Here is a 22142-nt window from a genome sequence, read left to right as displayed (position 1 = left end):
CTGAGCACGTCTTGGACACGAGGATTGCGTCAGCGTTCGGCGTGAACTCGGCTCAGCTCTTATTAGAACCGAGAATGACGTCAGCGCTCGGCGAAGACTAGGACTCAATAACGCGCTTCTTGAGCAAGCAATGGTGGCAGCCAATGTTTCTCCATAGACTTTTGAAAAGTGTCCACTGCTCACCTTGCCAGACGGTGCCTCGGGACCCTGGCGACATCTCTGCTAAGTACGGACCTTTCGGACTGTGCATCAGATTAGTCAATAGTAACGGTGATCTAACCAAGCATCTCGTGTTATCTCACACGCTTTTCAGGTGCGTGAGCCGACTTGCATACCACAAGCACAAGGACACTTCCCGTTTTAGAGCGCAGCTCTTAGGTGCCCGTTTCCTGGTTGAGCGCCGTCGACATCGGCGTCGGCGTCGGTGTAACCGCGCGTTGCATCAAGGGACGTTTCCCATTACGACGTCACACTTGACTTCATGCGTTACGTCACGAGGGTAACATTTTCCTGCCAAATATGGCCGGAAAACATTTCGCTAAAATTGTCGGGAAAGTTCTCCCCAAAAATTAGCGGAACAACTTCCCCGATAAATTTACCGCAAATATTTCTTCGTTATAATTAGCGGGGAAATATGCGCAGCTTGACCTCAACTGCAATTCAGTTAGCCAGCGAAATTAAGCCGGAAAATTTTCTCGAAATTTCCCCCTACCTTAGGTGGGAGAATGTTCGTAAACATCCGGCTAAATTTAGCGGGGTACACGTAGCCTACTTTAAAGGGGTCATGAAACGCTTTTCCAACTTTTTCCTGTTGCGCTTTCCTCCTCAACTCATAAATCGCGCATTCCACAAAACAGTTCAAGAAGACGAAAAGAAGGGAGGCCCCTCTCGCTCGGAACCTGGTTTGTGTAATCCCCGGACACATCCATTCTCCCCCTAGAAGATTAGCCCGTCGCTCAAAACTCAGACAAAAGTTTCTTTCCCTAGCCCGTTCACCCCTAAGCTGACAGTGCTGTGGAAGCTACGTGCTCCTTGGGCTAGCCACACTTTTGCCACGTAAGCGTGGCAAATGTGGCTGCAGAGAATGAAGTCAGGTGATGAAACGGAGGTGGCTGATTGGTCCGGCAAGCGCCTAGCTTCCACCACAATGTCAGCTTAGGGGTGAAGGGAGTAAATGAGGTCCGGTTTTGTGTGACGTCAGTTTGGACCCGATGACACGCTTTTGGGACCGCGGATGTATCCCAGTGAAAAGGAAGAGCGGTTACGAAGGAGAGAAGGAACGAAATAGTCCGCTGTGATTTCAAATTTCGCACTTTTGACTTTCTACCTTTTTTCATTTGGCCCACTGAACGATGTTCTATTAGTAAAATCCCAATCTAAAATGATTTATCCCAACCCAAAAATCGTTTCATGGGCCCTTTAACAACATTCGCCCAAAAGTCTGAAAATTATGGTAGCAGCGTAGCAGTTGGTTACCCAAACTTGAGCTTCTTAAAAGCCAGCGTCCGCGGGTACAACAACCGCAAATTCTTCAGAATAGAGCTCTAAACATAAACCAAAACTGAGCACCACACACACTTAAAGCGGTAAAAGTTGACGCATCCCGAAGCACCCGGACTCTCTTATTTCCATCATTCGCACTTGCAAAATATCGAGTCAGTTTACGCCTCCGTACCGTCTGAGCAGCGTCATGAGCATAAGTCGCTGTTCGAGAGGCTCCCTGAAGGGTCTCGTGATGGCAGTCAGCGTTGTTACTGCCACCGAACTGCTAAAATGGGAGCAAATCGTTTTTATGTTAATATATGCAAGCAAACCACTCAACGAACGCAGTCGCTCGTGATGGAAAGCAGCGTTGAGACTGTCGTAAAACTGTTGGAACGGGAGCCCATAGTGCCTGTTAGCATCTGCAGAGCAAAAGGTTTATCCAACAAAGCCACTTTTACGAAGTGTCAAGAAACCTTTCTGTGAAAACAAAACAGTGATATAATACCAAATTATTTCTTGCTCACAACCCGAGGGTCGTCCGGGGACTGCCGTGTTACTACTGTGACCTGTCTGATGAGAAAATAGCATAGCAAGGCCGAGAATTGAGGATCAAATTGAGCGACACAACATCTTTCTGGAGGCACCGCATTGCTGTAACTTTTCACTCTAAGAAGCTACAACTTCTCACCGGCCGACGTTTTGGTGGTTTTCTGACATTGCTTGGCGTGCTGTGCGGAAACACCATCGGGATCGCGTTGTGCCTGAGCTTCTTGCGGTCTAGACAACCCTTTTCAAATTCACTATCTTCAAAGGGCACCTAGAAAATGGGCATGTTACAGATTTCCAATGCTTTTTGAGACCAACGTCAGCCTTTATTCTCCCTTTCACCCTAGGATCGAGCGAAGTCAAAGCCATAAGGAGAGCGAACCCAACAATTGGCACATTCCTGACTCGCACGCGACCTCGTGCAGTGTGGGCGTTGTTTCACGCTCGCAAATAAGGTGCAGTGAAGTTGAGTATATAAACAGAATAAACTTACCTCCCAAAGGCGAGAACTTGAGGTCGGCTTCCAGTTAGCCCTCTTCCTTCTGGCCTCCCAGATTTTGCTTCTCGGGCGGTTTTCTTTCCCTTGCGGGAATCGGTACATTTCATACATTTGTTTTGCGCTGTTCGAGCAGCCCACGGCGCTGCAGCACCCCATTGTTTTCAGAAACATCGTCTCACGTGCTCAACAACCATTTCCGTCCTTGTCTTTCGCTCTAGGCTGGCTCTATCGAGAGTTTTACGCAACGTGTCAGCTACGGGCAGCGAGTAGGCGCGAGACACACAAGATCGGAACACACGATCGGAGCGCGACGCGCATAGTTGCCAGACTGCTCGGGCGTCATTGCCAGACTGGCGGCTGGATCAAGAGACCGCCGAACTCTCCCAGTAGTGAAGGCTATGGTAACCGACGTGTTTTCGTGCTTTTCGTGTCCTCGACGTGTTTTCGTACTCTTCTTGTTGTCGACGTGTTTTCGCTCAAGGACCTTGAAGGTCGACTGAACGATGAGTTATAGAGGGCTTTCGCCTTAATGAAGGTGTTGGTTCCCGCAAGAGAGTTGCCGCAGTATTGTGAACTGTGCTATTACCGTGGTTGTGACAGTTGCTTCAAAACCTTTAAGTTACCAACGCAGATATGAATTCGCGAGCCATTTGGGTGGGGGCCAATCGTAAAAAAATAACAAGAAAAGAAAATTCGAAATGTCTGCTCATTTATTTCGTTGATATTTTGAGTCCTCTCGGTCAATATTTACCACACATCGAAAGACGCGGACAGATTCTTCTTTTGGACCGTAACTCATGCACGATGGAACGGTAGTCGCATGACCGCATTATCCGAGAGTTCTAGAAGCTTTCAGAAGTCGGCGCTCTAGCAGACGGAGGAAGGCGAAAACAAATGCCGGCGAGCAGCTTTCATGTCCGCGTCTTTCGGGCATTGCAGACGACGACTGGCGGTTGTGGAATAACAGACAAGAACGGAGGCTGCCTCGCGTATGCTTGCACGACTAGCAAGCGGTGTCAGACGCCAGCCTAGGTGCACTGGATGTCGCGAAAGGGAGACACTAGGCTTCCGAGCGTGTTCGGCCTAGCAGCCAAGACAATTCAACAGTAAGGGGCGGGGCCACTGATCTGTGGGAGGGGCTTAGAGCGGGCCCGGACCTCCATCTAAATTGCGCCAAACAGTGCAAATATTGCTCAAAATAATATTTATTTAGTGGAAAAATTTTACATAAAAAACATGTCCCATACAGGCTCTTTAAGAAAACACTTTTGTTTTCATTGCAGTGTCCTTTTTAGGGCTGTGCAAAAAGAATACGGTAAATGCTGTCACGTAAAACAAAGCTTACATCTCCTTCAAAAAGAGGTGTGAGTTGCGATGCGCCCGTCGGGTTTCACTTGCGACATGGACCACGCAAAGATCAGAGATATCGTCAACGCCTTCCTGCCGTCGTCTAATCCCCTTTTTCTTTTCCCCTGAGATGAAGGATTTGCAACATTGCAGCTCTTGACGAGAGCCAATAGAGCGCGTTGGTGGCTGTCATGACCCACGTGATGAACAGACTCTAAGCTGCTCTATAAGAAAGCAAGTATAAAAAAATCTCCCTCCCCCCCCGCGAAAAAAAAATATTGCAAAAGCAGAAAAACTAGAGAAAAACCTCCACTTCCGGTACAGAAGAGACGGTGACTGTGCAAACACTGTCCTGTTTGAACATCCCTCCATAAAACAGTCATAAGAAACTACGAGAAAGGACGAATACCAAAGTACTTTTTTGACGGTCAGAAGACGGTCCGAGAAATGACAGCATAGGTCCGTGACTGCGTCGACTCTGCACGCCATCTTATGCAGTGCTTTGTAACAACGTACAAAGTGCCGAAACATTCGGTAGCAACATCGTTAGCATTGTTTGCATCGTTTGATTGCTGACCTGGTTCACATTGATAAAAAGACTATACGACAATTTTTACATAATCAAGTGATCATTCGCAAAGTCTGCGCGAATATCTAGTGCCCGAAAACCTCAATCAGGAGGATGAAAATAGCCAGAAACAGATTTGCGGTGACTTTACGAAATGACAAGTAACTGAACTTGAGTTGCTGGAAAAACTCATCACATGTAACCAAACATAGATGCAGGTTTCAATTCTCCTGCCACAGAAAAAGAAGGGCAATAAACAAACTGTAAAACAAGGTAAAAAGAAACACATAGGTATGCTGAAAGGGTTGTCAGATGATGACGTGCAGCACTGTTCCACCAATACGTAATGCGTATGCTAGTATGGGAGCGGGAAATGGTGATGTTGAAGATGTAACTATTGAGTCATAAAATTGCACGCGTAATTTACACTTTTGCCACCAGTATTTTAATTAAATAGCATCACCCAGAAAATACGAACTGTCGCTGAAAAAGCTGTGCAGTGTTAGTTTCACCTTAAAATTAAACTATGCATCGCCAGACGCTTGCTCCCCGCCCAAGTGTCGCTCTAGCGGTCCGCACTAGATGCCAAAGCTTCCAAACTAACCGTTATTTATTTCAGAAATCACAAGATAATGTTAAAACTTTTATTTTATAAAATTATGGTCGAGGAAGAAACAAACACATGGGAATAAATGGCGTTAACTACCGCAAACGGACTTCATTTTCCCATTTAAATTTTCAGAGTCATTTTAAACTTTTGAATTAGATAACGGCTAGCCCTGAAAGTTTGACATCCGTACCGAGCCATCAGCACTACGATTGGGCTGAGACTGAGCTTGCGTCAATGCCTAGATCAATAATGCGTAAAAAAATAAAAAAAAAGATTTAGTTTTTGCGCGGTCCTTTCGGACATCATTATTATTTAACGCCAGCATTTTGCTCGAGTAATATATACCGCATAATTACAACCCTATAGTCTTTGTCTCACACAATTTGTCGCAACAAATTCTTCTCAATAAACGCTATGAAACTGAGGTATCATTCAAGTGGTGTTGTTTAGAAATCAGAAGGCAGACCTGCATCTTGCTCGAGATTGGACGGGGTTTAGTGCCGCAAGATATTTTTTTACATTTATGATTACAATGTCGTCAGCCCAGATCTGGTATGTACACACCGCGCAATCGAAAAATCAAGATTGAAGCTCCGATCTTTTTTGTAGGTTGACCCTGAGTTCTGGGAATACATGCTGGAGTGGCATAACTACTATAGAAAACCAAGCGCGACGTCACCTCTGCGCTATAATTACAACGTAAATATATTTATAGCATTTTGTTTGTTGTTTCCAATAATTCACTCTGCTGTTCACGTAGGAAATTGCTCTACCAAATCGTACGTCATATGATAATGCATTGTTCTTTTATTACTACAACCACAGCATCATCTTTGTCAATCAGAGTTGTCGAATATGAGAACTTACTTACTAAACTATATTTAAGTAGACCACTCTAAACGTTTACCGGACATGTACGTCTCTAAAACGTGCAAACATGGTATAGTAGTGCAATATAGGCAAAATACCCGGGCAATTATAAACAGGATGGTAAACTCGAGACTGCTAGCTAGTAAAAGCAAAACGCAAAGAACGACACAATAAAGTGATGTAACGTCTGCAGTTTGGGGACGAGTGTAACCAATTTCTGCGGTTTTAGGTTCTTTTTTTTATTTTTTAAGGAAAATTTCAGATGGCTACAAGGTTGCGGATCCGGGTAGGCAGTTCCGAAGTTTTAGCACTGTGTATGTGTGTTTCTTTGGGCCATGTGAATTGTTAGGGTAAGGGCAGTTTTAGCATTTGTTTGGTTCTTTCTCGAAAGTTAATTTTGTTTGTGTGTGTTCAGTTCGAAACCCCTTGTGTTTAAGGACGGCAAGGTGGTGGTTGTACTGAACTCTGACCTTTTGTGTAAATGTTTCGTTGCCAACGTAATGGAAGATAGAGGGCAGTACGTTACATCGAAAACTTTCAGCGAAAGGCTCATGCAGTCCTTTTTTATTTCAAATACAATTTGCGTGACATAGTACAACTTTTTCGTCTAAAGCTCTCAATCTATATCTTTAATAGGATAAGAAGAGAGTAATCTGCATTTTTTGACACATACCTCTCTACACACACACAATACAATCTCCGACATGACACATATAGGACTCCTTTGCTGAGGACAATTTAGGGTACCCAACAATTGTCATATATAACACAAGATGTCATAAAGAAGCATCGAAACAATAGAGAAATTATTCGGAACTCTGGGTCTACCCACATGTATGTACATATAATCAAAAGGTATCTTCTATTACGTGCAACGAACAAAATATTTAGACATATATTGTAATACCTTTTACCACTTTTTTGTATGCCTGTTAAAATTCAGTTGTTTATAAGCGCCTTCTCCATGCTATATATTTAACTACCGCAACTACGTTGTTGCTGCTGTAAATAAAATATGTATCATTTTTTTTCCTATACACTATTGAATGTTTGCCATTAGTGCTTTTTTTGAGTTGTGTTGAACACTCTGAAGCGGTAACGAGGCCACGTCAGCAGAACATATCTGACCTTCGCCCTGTTATGGGAGACTATAAAATCTGAATAAACACACAAACGAGCAAACAAACAAAACAAACGAAGGTTTTTCTCCGTTCTTGTTAAAAACTGTGTGCGTTTGTGTTTTGTGTTTTCTTTCTACCTTTTTGTTTTATTTTGTCCATTTGTTGTTCGGTGTTTTGCGTCTGGTGTTTGTAGAGAAGGCATTGGAGACATAGTATGCAGCGCGTGCATGAGATATACTTTGAAGCTTGTTGAGAGGTTGCCTTTTTTCTGTCTTCCTTTGGGTTTTTTTTCCTAACCCAGTCTGATGTTTACCATGATGTTCAACTTGCATTAGCTCGCCTGCAGTCTCACCATTTTCAGTCAACTATGTGTCCGAAAATAAAACACTTCATTTAGAAATAGCACTCATGCTGCAACAATCAGGTGGCCTAGAACACGTAAAACGTCATACTCAACACAACACCGGAAACCTCTCTACATGGCAGAGTTTTTTTGCTGACATAAAATTCCCTGAGCTCGCCACTTGAAGTACGTGACCCACTGTTGTGCCAGACGCGCGAAAATCTTTAAAAGCGGAGATGTCACCAAAAGGCGCAAATTAAAGTCATCGTCGCGCTAAATAATTCAGCAAATGACTTACGAGATTCAGGCAGAAATTAAATCGACTTTAATCTTCACTCTAAAAAACTGGAGTGGCTTCTTTACCACAAAGCGCTCGGAAGAGTAAATCGCTTCAAACTACGGAGGCAGTTTAGCGAATGTTTAGGACTAACTAAAGCTCTCTGCACACTGGCAATGCAAACGGCGTTTCACCGCGCCCACAGCATGAGTGGAGACAGGCCTAGACATATGTTCAGAGCCCTAAGTCGCCGAGCACTCTTCGGTGTTTGAAGCGATCAGCTGTCCCGGCTGCTATTCGAGAAAATAAACGCGTCATATTTCTTGGAGTGTTGCAATGTCCAAGATAGTATTAACTTCATAAACGTGTTTATCGCTGTGGTGAAAACTGGGGCTATCTATGAGAACCTCCGCTGCTACGAAACACTTTTAAGTGCATTCTTCAATACTCTTTCCTCTTGACGCAGTTACAGGCATGGGCGCAGCAGTGGGCGGAAAAGCTTGCCCTAACTGATGTTATTGAGCATCGACCACCGCAACCGGACCCTTACAATAGAATGGGCGAAAATATCTACTGGAAGGCACTAACTGAGCCCAATTTTGTACCTTCAGGTCAGTTATATAGCACTTCCTTTTTCTGCAGGTTTTATATGTCAAGATTTGTTCAATGTCTGTTTGCCTGAGCTGATAAAGAAACGTCGTAAACTTACAGGAGACCATTTGGTAACGAAACTAAGCGTCTAAAAAAACGTCGGCTTTCATTCTGAGAATTCCAGATGAATTCTGTTGTAGCTTTTTTTTTCTTCAGATGCTACTTTGTTTCTTTGTTTTCCTAACTAGAGGTTATGAATTAGCAGACGTTGTAGACAAAGAACTTCTTATATTTCGATCCCTCATATACGCCAAAATAAGACCAGAAACAATCTGGTGTGACTGATATCCAATGTCTGCTGCATGCCATACCATACTAGGTCCAAGCGAGGCCGGTACTACAGCAGAATATAGCCAATCAAGCAGCTCAATAAGTGCGTCGTCATGGCCCTCGTCGTCTTTGTGCGTGTGCTCACAGCAGCTGAAACACTTCACGTCCATAAAAAAAATGGAGGATCATTGATCAGTCCTTGTGCATGAATGGTTGAGTTGGGGAGAGCTAGGGCATGAAGACGGACGGGCGGCGTGACGAGCCACATTTAACGCCCCTTGTTTGGCTTCATGAGATTGTAGCGTCGTCCACTCAGCTAGATTCAGGTGTGAAACAGAATGTATCGTGTCAATATGCAGATATATTTGTCAGAGATTCGTCTTGTTCGGATAATGAGCACTATATGAAATATCGTAAAGCAATCAAGATACAAATGACAAATTTTCACAATTGAGTCCTATTCCTGCACTGAAAGCCTATAATCTTGTCTACAAAGAACGATGTTTCCCTATAGTGGTATTTCAAGATGACGCAGTATATCAGTTTGACACATAAGCAATTAGGCATAATATGAATGGCATGTTACGGCCTCATACTTCTATATCCATGGGATGATTTTGCACTAAAAATATTACGCAATTTTACTTTGATGATACGTCGCATCAGCTCACAATGTAGGAAATACGTGCCTGTAAGGTAAAATATTCTACTGCTTTAGTACGGCACTCTCAGTGACTTAAGCTATCAGTTAAATATAACATCAAGTCATTCAATGAAACATCAAATAAACTCTCCCGGGTTTATGTAACAGCAATAACGCTCGGTCGATTGCAATACTTTGTTTCTTCAGTGGATACTGCTTTTGCGAAAATGGCGAGCGCATTGACACAAAAAACATGCGTAAGCATTTGTAACCAGAATTACAAAAATATATGCAAAATTTCTATGAAATGACTTAATGCATGTGTGTGGCTATTGTCCAGCTCGTGTGTCTACTCGTAGAAATTTAGTTGATTTTTTTGTGTTTATTATTATAATTGATATATCCATCTTTTTTTAAAAATTAGTTAACTTCTTCAAAGGCTCGTGGTATGTTCACGACATTAATTTATTCATTCCATGTTCAGGCTTCTAAATTCCGTCTTAATTAAACAGCTAGACGTACTTCATGCTTTCCTGATTTGTAACTTAAAAAGCATTGTGCTTACCAAAGAGGTTTCACCAGAGATAAGTTCCGTAAATAATATCTCAAATTTCTGAATAGCTGCGTGACGGCTACATCTTAAGGACATGTGTCTTCGTTCTTTTCAGAAAAAGAGTTACCACGCTCTGGTTCAAAGAAATACATCAATATAATTACAACAACCCGGGGTACAACTCAAAGACATCCCATTTCACACAGATGGTGTGGAAAGCAACCATATATGTTGGATGTGGTTATGCCCGCTCATATTATTCAAAGACGACATACGTTGTCTGCAACTACTGGCCTCAAGGAAACACCCGCGGAGAATTTGCTGAGGATGTTCGTTAATAAAATCAGTAAAGGATACGGCACTGCTTTTATCTAAGGGCTCATATTGTAAAGATAATTTTTTACATGAATTTGAGGGCAAACTTGGCGATTCTCTCGCCAAGCTCGTCTCAGTAATTCCAGAGTACCTTCGTAAATTTTCTGTGTAATTCTCTATGTTAAGGAGTGGCGGTCAAAATGCTGCCCCTGTAACGACTGTAGCTTCTTCCTACTATCATTAATGCCGAACGAATGAGGCTCTGCCATATAGTAGTATCTAACACACATGTGGTGTCATTGGCTGTGCTTCGATTTAACTTTTAACGTAACTGAAGACAATCAAACAATTGAAAGGCTCAATTCGCCAATATTTCGCTAATTGACGAGGGCCACGTGCTGGAATCCGCAATGATTATTCCTAAAAGCACGAATCATTGCGGATTCCAGGCAAAATATTAAAAATTGTTTTATGGTTATTGTTTTACACGATGAATTATGTCGGGTGTTTGGAGGCCTTCTGGTACCGCCTTTCGGTCAAGTCATACTTTCTCGCGTGCGATGAGACGTTGTGGCCCCAGTATGCAAATAGCCCTTTACCACTTCGGAATCCAAACTAGATGGCAGATTTCGCCGTATTTGCAAAGTCAAATACACATGCTATCTTCTGGAAATGGCCACTAAAAGCACTGTCAGACTCAATGCACTCTTATGATAAAATAATGTTGTGTAAAAGATGAGGAAATATGAGTGAACCCGAAGTGTGCCGGGGTACCCAATAGATGGCGCCTCTGAGTTTGTCGCGAAACAAAACAGTTTTTATACCCTCTTGTCCTGTCTCCCCTGGGCCAAATAAATGAAATATAAATTACATTAGTGTTGTCAGAAGGCACAAAGAGGCGTCCGTCGCACTCTGCTTCCTCAAATGAATGGATAACATGTAGATTACTGAATGGATGTATCCGACATATTATATTGGATGTGGCGGCGGCTTGCGCAGCCTAGACATCGACTCTAATATCAACACCAGGACACCTCTTGCGTCATGTGTATGTAGCAGTGTCAGCAACACGGTCTGTGTACAGTGCGCGACACTGTTAGCGTGAACAAGCGATCGCCGGTTTTTCCAGCTTTTTTCTTTGAAACCAAGGAATATCATCCAAGTTATTACTGCTACGCAAAGAGCTCGTTTAGGTCTATAATGTAAGCGATAACTTTTTGGCCCGCTAATACTATTTAGAAGTAAAATGCAAAATTGCACCGATGACGTGTTGGCGCCAGCAGTGTCGCGATGTGTACATTCGTTTACACGGCGCATAGGAAAAACACGTTATTTGTTGTTTCCTTTTTGAGTCGGAAACGTGCACGGATATTTGAGCGTGACCAATGCACCCCTAAATAGTTATTCGTGAAACGTTTGCCCACACTACGTTTATTGGCTTATTCTTTTCTTATTTTATAAAGGTAGTAGTGACCTACTTTGGCGGCGCCCTCACGCGCCGTGCAAACGCGACGGGCGAGGAGGATAGCAGAAGGAAATAGGAAATAAGACGACGGCCCAATGGAAGCAATTCACCTGTCAGTTTCGTCAAGTTGTTTACAGGACCAGTGTATAACCTTTCACAATATGTCAGAGTATACTCAAAAGGTATAACAAGAACATGTTTAATGTGAGAGGTCACGGTGCATTCAATGCGCTTGATTGATTTAGCGAAAGCAGACACACAGAGAAGGATGACAATCGCCTTCATGTTGCGTTTTTTCGCTGCTGGTTTGGCGCCATACGCTTGATCCGTTGGTGGCGCTAGCGGTTTCCTTAAGGCTTAGCAGCTTAGCGCAAAACGAGCGTTTTTCATTGGCTGGCGAGCTGCAACAGAATATCTGCGAGCGTGGAGTGTCTGTGTGTGCTGCGTTACGCCGCATATGCTACACTAGATGTTTGAGTGTACCAGAGCCTTAAGTCAACCATGCGAGGTGGGCGCCACAATCTGGAGGGAAAGAGGAAAATCATGAGTGGCAAATATTTCCCGATGAGCTGGGGCGTTACCCTGCTCTCCTCTGCCAGGTGCTTTATCAAGAAAAATAAAACTGCAATGTGCCCGGACGAATGTCTAATGCCTTTACCAACATTCACAGAGTTACAAACGTTTCGGACAGTTTTGGACATTAAGAACGTTAAATCCTCTCAGCAAAATCACCAAAGGAGTTTTTTCTATTTTTTTATGAAACATCTTTTGCAGATACATTCGTTTTACCGACCTTCAGTCTATGAGGTCTCTTGCCTCTACGCAGAGTGGAATGTTCATGTTGAGGCGTTACTGCGGAAGCTCCGCACATGAAGACACGCGAGGTTGACAGACACAAGCTGAGTAGTTATTAACTAATTAAGGTATTCCTAAATTTCGTTTAAACTAACGCGTATTTGTTCTTTTGTTACTCGCAACAGTTTGTCCAACAAAAGTTCCTATCTAACTAAAGAGGTATAAAGAGAGAGCATTAATTACCTCACAAGAGCTATTGCAATATTTGGTAATAGTCAACCTTTCATGTTCAGCGTGCATTCAGAAGTCATCATTTAACCATTTGAGTTAGATAACGAGCAGCACGTCGAGCTTAAAAAAAAAAAAAAACCTTTGCTAAAGGCTGGTGTTCTTAAAGGTTGCTCAGTCAAAATAGTATACGAACTCCAAACCCAAATGTATACAACCTCCGAAACCAAATGTGACTCCAACTCAAAAGGCCGAGGTTCGATGCCTGGGAGCGGACGCTGTTTTTTCTGGTTTCTGTAATCGTCGCGTTCTAGTGACTTCCCGAACACTGTTGTTTATTCAAGGCCCGAATGTTCTACGCGCCCAACTTTCTAGGCCGATTGTTTCAGAAGCCCGTGCGTGTATATAAGGGGCTCCGCGTGGCAAACCGCAATCAGGCTCAGCCCAGCGCTCGATCCTGCTGTTATGCCGCCATCGATGCCTGCGACGCTAGCCTTTTTCTGCTTTGTTTTCAACAAAGCTTCGCCCCATTAAACGTTTAGTTTCAGCATTCATTTGTTGCCTCATCATCTACCATTCGTGACATTTTGGCGGAGTCGCGGGGTACCGCGTTTTCGGCCCGTGAAACGTTCCCCTCAGAAGATCGGTCTGGCTTCATCGTTTTCCAGTCCACGAAAGCTTATCCCCGTTGACGAACTTAAATCCTGGACCAGCCTTCGTACCCAAGGCTTGCCCCAGGAATTCCCCTCTCGACCGTCGGAGCCAAGAAAGACTGCCGCCACGATGAATACCACGTCGCAGCAAGACGGAACACCACCGACTTCCATCACCTACGCGCAGGCCCCGCCATGGAGGCCGGGGACATTCTCTGGCGACCTTCATGAGGATCATCGGGTAAGGCCCAGTTGAACTAGAATAAAAAACATTCACATAAAGAAAAGACCATACACACCACTCCAAGAATGTAAAACGAGGGGTGGCCACCACAGCCCCCATATCCGCCTTAAAGAAGACATCTCACCATCAAATCGAGCAAAGTTTTAAAACACAGGGTCGGGGCTACAGGAAGCTGGGTATTCAAAATCGCTCCTGGTAGCGATCTGCGAGCAGGTCTGCTGGGCACTCAAGCGCGGATTTGGGCCCTTGGCAAAAAGAGGCCATACTTGAAATATAGGTGAAATATATTGAGTATGCACATTAACTTTGTATTGAATCCGTACCATTTTGTCCACATTCGACATATGCGTGTAAGGTATTCAAAAAATATCATAAACATCAAGCACGAAATATTTTAAATATGGCGAAAATTCCTTCACCCTCAAGATGCCATCTGTGTATTAAAAACCGGCTACACAATTTGTTTTTTTTAATTTTAATTTGGTCTTATTAGTAAATGGTGTCCTTATGGTGTTTGACGGTACTGCTACATACTCATCCCACAACTGCACATTAAAAACAAACACAAACACAAAGAGCATAAAGCACTGGACACTTGATTCAGACACCGCTGACTGCTCCAGAGCCTTATATAGCTTACATATTGAAGGTAATAATTTGGCCGTTGACCACCTCTGAACATATTAAGGATCCAAGTGTTCGATCTTCTCTTCGGGAGTCTGTCAAAGGAAAAACAGTGTTTTAAAGTTTGTTGAAGATATCTCTTACTAAAAAGCATTGGTACAACTAATAATAATTCGGCGCGGTTGCTAAAAAGAAACATCCACAAAAGACTTTGCCGTGCGTTTGTTTTTGACTTGTTAGTGTTGGTTCCTCTGGCTGCTTTTCTTTCTTCAATGAGTGCTCAGTAGTCTGTCAGCGCTTTTCCGGTCGACCTGTTGCGCCGGATACCCGTTTTTTACTCTGTGAAAATGTTTACGAGAATGTTTATATCAATAGCTCGAGCTGTGTTCGCGAGCAAGTCACAGGAAAAGAAAGCAATCTCAGGATAACTTAAACAACATCACCCTCTCGAAAGGATGTAGCTCACATGTAGATACTTATATGTGTCACAATTCTCGCCAGAAGCAAGGTCATGTCCAAATCGGAAATGCGCACTAATCTTGGCGACATCCAATACGATAGGGCTGAATATAAAGTTGCAAATATCACACAAGACATTTATCTGGTGCATATTTTTAATGTATGTCGGGTGCTTTAAAAGAGTGCTGCTACCTCCTGCTGAGATTAACGAAATACAAATTTATATTCATCATTTTGACAAGAGCTTGTTTCCGCATTGCGGGGCTCGCTTTAAGTCCTGCACTGGCAATAGAGTTACTCATAACGCTTGCATCAAGTGCAGAGGAATGACGTGCAGTGGTTTTATTCTCATCCTTGTACTAGTGCTCGCTTCAGTCGCTGCACAAAGTGAGTTAAATATTTACAATTGTTTAACCTTTGAGACGGGCAATATTGTGTATGACTTGTGTGTATATCGTCTATGTTCTATATTCGGCCTTGTATTTGGTGCGCATTCCTCTTCTTGGTAAAGAATGGTTACTGATCAAAGTTCCGCTTTTTTGGCTAATAGTAACAACAAAAAATGTTTTTTTGGATGGGAAAACACAAAAACGTGACAAAAGTGAAGAACTACATTATGTCCATAATATTATATCATCTCGCGCGTCACGTAAAAGACGTATTCCTGTCATATCACTTGAAATATATGCAGTGAACGCCGCCGCCCGGAAGACACGATAATCTGTGGCAGCCTTTAAGAGTCTGTTAGGGAAGTTAATTCTAAAATGTAACTACATTTGGTCATCTGAGGAATGCCGTATGTAAAGGTTCAAATCTAATACTGGGTTTTCCCACTGCGCCACTAAAGAAAAAAAGCCCGAGGTACAATTGGTCACGATGTATACGCAAAACACTGCGAACTAAGGATGGGAAGGGAAAGCTGTGGATTCGGGTAGTAAGAATACAAAACCGTCGTGAGCGCTCTGTAAACGAGTAACAATATCTGATATGTGCTAAAGCCCAGGACCTAGAGTGTGCAAAAACTCAGTCGTAGAAAATGCAGCGTTTTAGGCCATTGGGAGCCTTGGTCAGTAACTATGATGGTGCTCAGGGTTTTTGTAATACTTGTTTAGGACCCGAATGCCTGTTCACAATTTCACTTCAGGATCTCCACCACCTGAAGAGCCGCCGTTGTCACGCATTGATCCTTTTCACCGATGAGGTGTCTCTACTAGAATATTTCGCCCTAGTTTACAGCGGTTGCACTCTTAGAAAAAACGGTATGGATAGTCCTCCCTTAGGGGAGGAACGGTCTTGTAACCTGTGTTCCTTTAGAAATGGAGAAACTTTCGTCCCTGAAGCAGGGAAGCAACTAGTTCCTCCGTCGCCTCCGCCGCCTGCATCTCATTATGGCGGCCCTGAATCGAGCAAATCGAGCTCAGTAAGGCTTGACGAAGATGCTACGTCTCTTGAACGGGGCGAGAGGAGCAGCAAATAAAAGCGCAACACGAGGTTTCCGCGAACTGTGTTTATTTCTGGAGCCAAATTCCCGCCCGCAGGTACAGAAACTTGCGTCTCAAAAGCAGTTACTCATTGTTCTCGTCGTCAGCACTGCGATATTAAACGGAGACAACCGATACCCAGTTACTTCGCGCACTTTACGTCTTACCTTTGATGTTCTTTGAGTCAAAATTTTTTCGTGAAACCCGCATCACGGAGGAACGGCGAACTGATCCGCGATACCAAAAGCCGCCCTCAAAAGAACAAACTCGAAGCCGCTGTTTATCGCGAAGCGCGAAAGAAGGTTAAATCGCTTGCCACCAGATGACACGGTCACAGAGTAATTGCAAATAGCTAGGGTAGGTGGCGCTAGGTACCGCCACATTCATGTTCAATAAAAAATATTTTTTGCTTTCTCAGGTCATTATCGCGCTTCAGGATCTTCGGAAACGGCTAGACTACACACATGTAGACACTTTACGTATACTACAAGCATTAAGTGAACATACATTTCGCGCATACGCATACATGGAACATACAAACATTAATACAACCGCACAGTAACCCGAACACAACATCCGGGCTCTGCGTTTCTGTTTTATACTAGTCGTTTTGAACGTCCGGAATTTCTCGGTGACTGCTTAAGCAATAAAAAATGTTCCCAGCGTATTGAATTTTTCCAGCAATGTCATACCTCTGAGAGTATTTTGAATGGCTCAGAGGATGAATCTCTTATTAAAAAGTAAACGCTCGATCATGCCGTAATAGTTTAAAATCCAATAAATCAAGCCACTCCAATGCCGTTCAAAGCCATGAGTTTGTTTCCCCACACGACACGTCGTAGCCTGTATTTCTATTGTAGTGTTTGTTTTTTCTGTTTGTGCTAGGGGGGGGGGGGGGGGGGGGGGGGCTCGCGCACGGCTGCAATTACCGTCTTGAATTCATCTCTGTAGAGCGGATACTCACTCAGCTGGAAGTGATGCTTCACGGGTAGAGAAATCGCTTTTCGATCAACTTGAATGCAGTCAAAGCCGCGACTTGCGGCAGGCGTTAATTGTACGGGGCTACACCGTGGCGAGCTCGAAAACGTCTAGCGCTCATCCCAGCGCGCTACTTGGAGGGCAGTTTCTCCAGGAACCGCAGTACGTTCAAACAGCAAAATAAAGGGTAGCTTCTTTTTCGATTTTACCTACTATTCCTTTTTAATGCTAAAATTTCACACTGTAAATATACATACTTTCCGTCATAATTTCGAACTGTTCAGCACTTTCCCCAGAGCGCAATCGTCCTCGGAGGGGAGACAACTGACGGTCACATTGGCTACTGTACGATAGGAGCTTACTGTTCAGACCAGCGTTCCAACACGCAGTGATGTGATTGCTGCGCCAATTGCGCCAAACTGCTCCAAGTGGCTAACCCTGCTACATCCTGCTGCATTTTGCTAGAATATGGGTTATCTGCGCCAAGCCTGCACCAAAAAACCAATTTCGGTCGCCTTTCGAAACCGAAGCTAAACTGAGTACCGTAATTGAGCAAGTGTGTGTTATATGGCGCAAGCGGCCGTCCGACACAAAGTACCGTGCATCAATAGTCCACCCGGTCTTGCATGGCTTTCCCACCGTCACGCGTTTCGCGCTCTTGTCGTTTCGTCTCAATCGTCTCGATCATCTCGCGTCTTCTTTTTTTTTTAGATATTTTCAACGATAGACGCGGTTGTTTGCGGACGCTCCGACGTTAGTGTGCCGGGTATCAGCCATGCCGTCATTCTGTGAAACGAAACCACGTGTTTTTGCGCGGCGTTAGTTATTTTGTGAGCTGAAGCGCTTGCTCCTGAAAGCAATGGCCGTGGGAAAGCTGTATTTAGTCCCTGCCTTCCAGTGACCGTGGTCGCGCGACGACGGGTGTTGCCGTCCCCACGTCGCTAAGATATGGCATTTTCTAATATGAAACTAAGTACTGCCGCCTTTTCATCGACATTCCTGTTATTAGGTAAATCAGACTTTATTACAAAAATCCGCCTTGAACTTAAAGACTGCTGTGTGGAAGTATTGATTAATTAGGTTTCTCTCGGTGGGCTTTCTTTCGAGAGGGACCCCGGCACGTAAAAAGTCTGCCGCGAAAGAAAGTCGGTGAAGTGAGCCAAAGCAAAGAAGGCAAAGTCTGCACGCTGAACCCATGCACACAGCGCGCTTGTTTGTCTCGAGTTCAGTCATTTGCACAAAGCGCTTCAAAAACTTTTTTGCCCTGGCTCGCGTTGTCTGGCATCGATGTGCTCAGGTTCTTGTTTTGTGTGTGTAAATTTAGCTTGTACCTTGTTTGCCGGCCTGGCAAGCACGCACCGCGGGACTGTTCTTTGTCGTATACTCGACAGTTACAGTTTCCATACAATTTCGGGAATCAGTTGGCGACGGAGTGGATGGCATGGTTTCGGTTTCGATCGAACAGCTGTTGTCTCCGCTAGCGCGACGAAGCACGTGCAACTGCAAGCCTGACGAAGTTGCCCTCACGTGCATGCAAACATGATTGCACGACAGAGGCACCAGCCGAGATGCTTGCAATCCGTTCTTTTACGTTTGCTTACTTTTGACGAAAATCTGGCACGTCGTGGACCAGTAAAACGGTAGCAAGTGGTTTTTCGGAACTGGTAATGCCTACGCACTGTACATTTGTGGGATGTCTCAGCAGTAAAAACACAACCATCGAGTTCCGTCACAACACGCCACATCACAACACAACACAAAGTACCATTCGTTAGTACAGTACTTAAAACAAATATTTTTGTTCTTTAAAAAAATTACTGCTCCGAAATCCACCTTTGCTGCTCCGAAACACTGTCTTGGCTGCTCCAAAAACCACTTTTTCTGCTACAAAACACTGTTTTGGTTGCTCCCAAAGGTGCTCCAAAATGGCTTAGGCCAATCACATCACTGAACACGACTATCCGTACGTCGATTGATTGCACATAATCCCTCAAGTGGTCTTAAACTGTTTAATGTAAAGCGGAATGTCAACTTGCGATACCCCGCCCCCTCCGATCACGGCCCGACCCGCGGCATCAATGCTCGACAGTTTACGTCATATCATCCTGTTGTTACACCACCGATACGCGAACACACGGTCACATCGGCGATAATTCCAGTCTTCTGTTCACAACGCACAACACTGCCATCACAATGTTGCTGCTATGCTGCTGACACGCAGAAATACAGAGCCACGTTGATTGCCGGTTGGCACTCGGCATCGGAAAACAGAACCAAACACAGCACGGAAGGCACCCAGGCAGCCGGCAGCAAAACCTGCCTGTCTTGGACGCAGTTCCTGCGATTTCCATAACGTACAAAACGTCGACACAGTTCCGCGTGGTTCCGCGTGGTTCCGTGATTGTAGTTCCGCGCCGGTCCCGCGATCCGGAGACGCCCATCTTATTTAGTGTACGTAACGCTGCTGGCACTGCTCCGGAGCTTCGCTGTTTCTAGCGGCTTCGTTTGCTCGTTTGATAAAATTAGTGGTAAAAAAGTCAATTCAACCGAAATGTTCTGCGCGTTTGGACTAGAAGACGGAATTACAGGCGGCCTTCGCTGCCGCTGATGTTCAATCAATTCAACAACATTTATTAAACAACGTGCGCAACACGCTCGCAAAACGAAACCGAAACATGAGTCGGGTGGGCGAAAGCTTTCTCTCGTCTGCCTGGAGAAGGAGAAACATATTTCGTTCCGTCCTTTTTCTCGTGTCCGCTTGGGGGCGTGTCAGTAGAAGAAAGGAAAACGCGCCGTTGTTACCTTTTCTTCTTAATTTTTTCTTAGAGTGTAAATGGCAGCATATACGGACTTTAAAGAGGGATGGAAATGATGCCTCGAGGCGGCAGTTGCCCACCACAAAAACTCACACACAACCACTCTCGAATGCAGCTTACACTATGCGGTCTACAGAAAATCTCCTACGCTCTTCGCAGACAGTTCCTTGGGAATTTCTGAAACGTTGGAACTGAAGGAACAACTACAAACAACCAACCAAGATTTTGACGTATCGCGTTAATATAAAAACGGTTAACTGGCGCCACAGGAAAGCGATACCCTGTGTTCAACTGAATGACTTGGTTCATGTTTGTCAAGGCCTCCCCGGGGCAACCTCCAGGTTCATCGGCGCTTTTTGAAATGTCAAGACCGCCGTGCAGCAAGGCATTTCGAATAACATTTGACGCTTAAGGATGATGAACAGCTTGATTTTGTAAAATTAGAAAGGCTTCCTTTTACCACCCCGCAGGGATGATTCTCAAGATGGAGAAATGTAAGGAGAAAAATGAAGGCGAAGGTAAGCAGTGTAAACGTAGTGAAAGGAGAGAAAAGGTGTACGATAATAAAACATAAAAATGGCGACTGTTTTTTTCTACCTGCCTCAGTTTATTTTTATTCTTTATTGACCAGCAGATGTATGTAGTCAGTACAGTAAATTCAATGCTAAGTGCGATGAGTAGAATAATAAGTCCATGCAATGGGCATTAAGTACCATAAGGAATAAGAATAAGTATTATACTGAGTATGATGTTTAGGGCTGGACCGCAGAATAGAGAAGGTTGTTATTGTTAGGCCGTCAATTGATTGAGAATGTCTCGTACAATAGGAGAAGCTAACTAAGTGTACCTTGATAGTTGCTTAAGTGGTGTAAGTTAATGTGATGGTACCCGTGGCATATCACAGGAACTTCGATATTGGACCCAACAAAACGCCGTGATATCTGGAGGAACCTGCTTGACCTTACAAAAGCTTCGGTAGTGCCAAAGGGCCATACCCAGCTTGATGAAGCCTGATGATCTCACTATGGATTTGAGCAGTGGCTGCGATGATAGGTTCGAAAAACACCACAGCTAGGATTCTTGGGATGTTGAATACGCTACTTGTAGAATCAGGATTTTTCAACCGTGTTTTCGTCTCAATTCTTTTTTTCATTGCATCGAGAAACGTTTTCTTTATTTAGTTAAGGAAAAAGTATATTTTACTGTTGAAGTTGTGAATACTTTTCGTTGTCCTTGGGTAGACCATTTACTAGAAGTGCGCGAGTAAAACATTTTCAAGTTTGCAGCTTTTTTCTGCGGGGCGAAGCTTAAACTATTATTGGGGTGACAAGACTCTGTGCATCAAACACTGTTCCATGACGCCGTCATGCACAGCATTGTCTACGGCACCGACTGTAGTTACAGCAAGTAGAAATTACCGCTATATGTGGGTTTTTCTGTCATCCGTGGGGTTAAAAGAGTAGATTACATACCGTTTTCATTGTTTTTTTTAATATTGCTCAACTGATTCAAAAAGTAAAAAAAAACAACGGTATATGAACCAAACGTAATGTTTATATTTCTGTGAGGGTTTGATCCAGGAGCGTGGGCTGCACTACTGCATGGAAAATTTATTTTGTATGATAAATTTTCGTGTCCAATCAAAATATATGAATCACACAAGTTATATAAGAACCATATAGGGTACGTACCAAAAAAGAATTAGATATATAAGAAATGTATAATAAATTTGTAAGAAGTTTCTTATATGTTTTTATATTTGGTTACATGTCTTATATGGTTCTTGTATCTTCTAATATATCTTGCATGTTTGATATGTGATTGTTGGAAAAAAGAAATTGTTCATACAAATGGCTTTTTCACTTGGGTAGCACGCGCTTGTAGCGTTGCTGTAGTCTCAGCTTGAGCGAATACTATACTATTGGAATACAAGACACAGCTCGGAAATTCATCGAAAAGGACGAAAACGAAGTTTCACGGAAACACTTTACGGTAACAGTGGTCTTCGTATCCGCGACCCTGTCAACCGCGCCGTAGTCCGAGGCGTCGCCTTTGCGTGCTCAGGCGGCGAGAGGAAGGAGGCGGGAAGGGGGCGTCGTTAAATAGACCAGTCTCCAGGGTGGCTCATGGCGCGGCCGTTTTTCTGTCTTATGCAAATAAAGAAAGTGTCCTGTATTCCCCTAGTGAAGTATCTGCTTAACGGTGAACGGACTGTAGTGCTTGTAGCATTGGCTTCGATTGCGAAGAGCTTGAGCTTGAGCTCGAAACTATTCTCACCTAAGAGCATCATCGCCACGGGTA

General features: G+C 43.9%; 1 protein-coding gene across 1 annotated transcript; it reads left to right on the top strand.

Moving 5' to 3' along the window:
* The first annotated feature begins 5688 nt into the window (after positions 1-5688).
* Positions 5689-10121, top strand: LOC120849125 (Golgi-associated plant pathogenesis-related protein 1-like). Its single transcript, XM_040221262.1, has 3 exons — positions 5689-5754; positions 8133-8281; positions 9899-10121. Exons 1-3 carry the CDS (start codon positions 5689-5691, stop codon positions 10119-10121), a joined length of 438 nt encoding a protein of 145 aa, XP_040077196.1.
* The last annotated feature ends 12021 nt before the right edge of the window (positions 10122-22142 follow it).

Source organism: Ixodes scapularis, unplaced genomic scaffold (genome assembly GCF_016920785.2).
Source record: "Ixodes scapularis isolate PalLabHiFi unplaced genomic scaffold, ASM1692078v2 PGA_scaffold6__148_contigs__length_123643588, whole genome shotgun sequence".
Classification (NCBI taxonomy): Eukaryota; Metazoa; Arthropoda; class Arachnida; order Ixodida; family Ixodidae; genus Ixodes; species Ixodes scapularis.
The sequence above is the reverse complement of the archived record's forward strand: the minus strand, read 5'-3'. Positions and strand labels throughout refer to the sequence as shown.

What these genes read in the sequence shown, in the direction of transcription:
- LOC120849125 (XM_040221262.1), top strand. Translation starts at nt 5,689, where the DNA reads ATGCTGGAGTGGCATAACTACTATAGAAAACCAAGCGCGACGTCACCT. An exon ending in CTCTGCGCTATAATTACAAC is followed by an intron (nt 5,755 to 8,132) that starts GTAAATATATTT and finishes CTCTTGACGCAG; the next exon opens with TTACAGGCATGGGCGCAGCA. An exon ending in AATTTTGTACCTTCAGGTCA is followed by an intron (nt 8,282 to 9,898) that starts GTTATATAGCAC and finishes CGTTCTTTTCAG; the next exon opens with AAAAAGAGTTACCACGCTCT.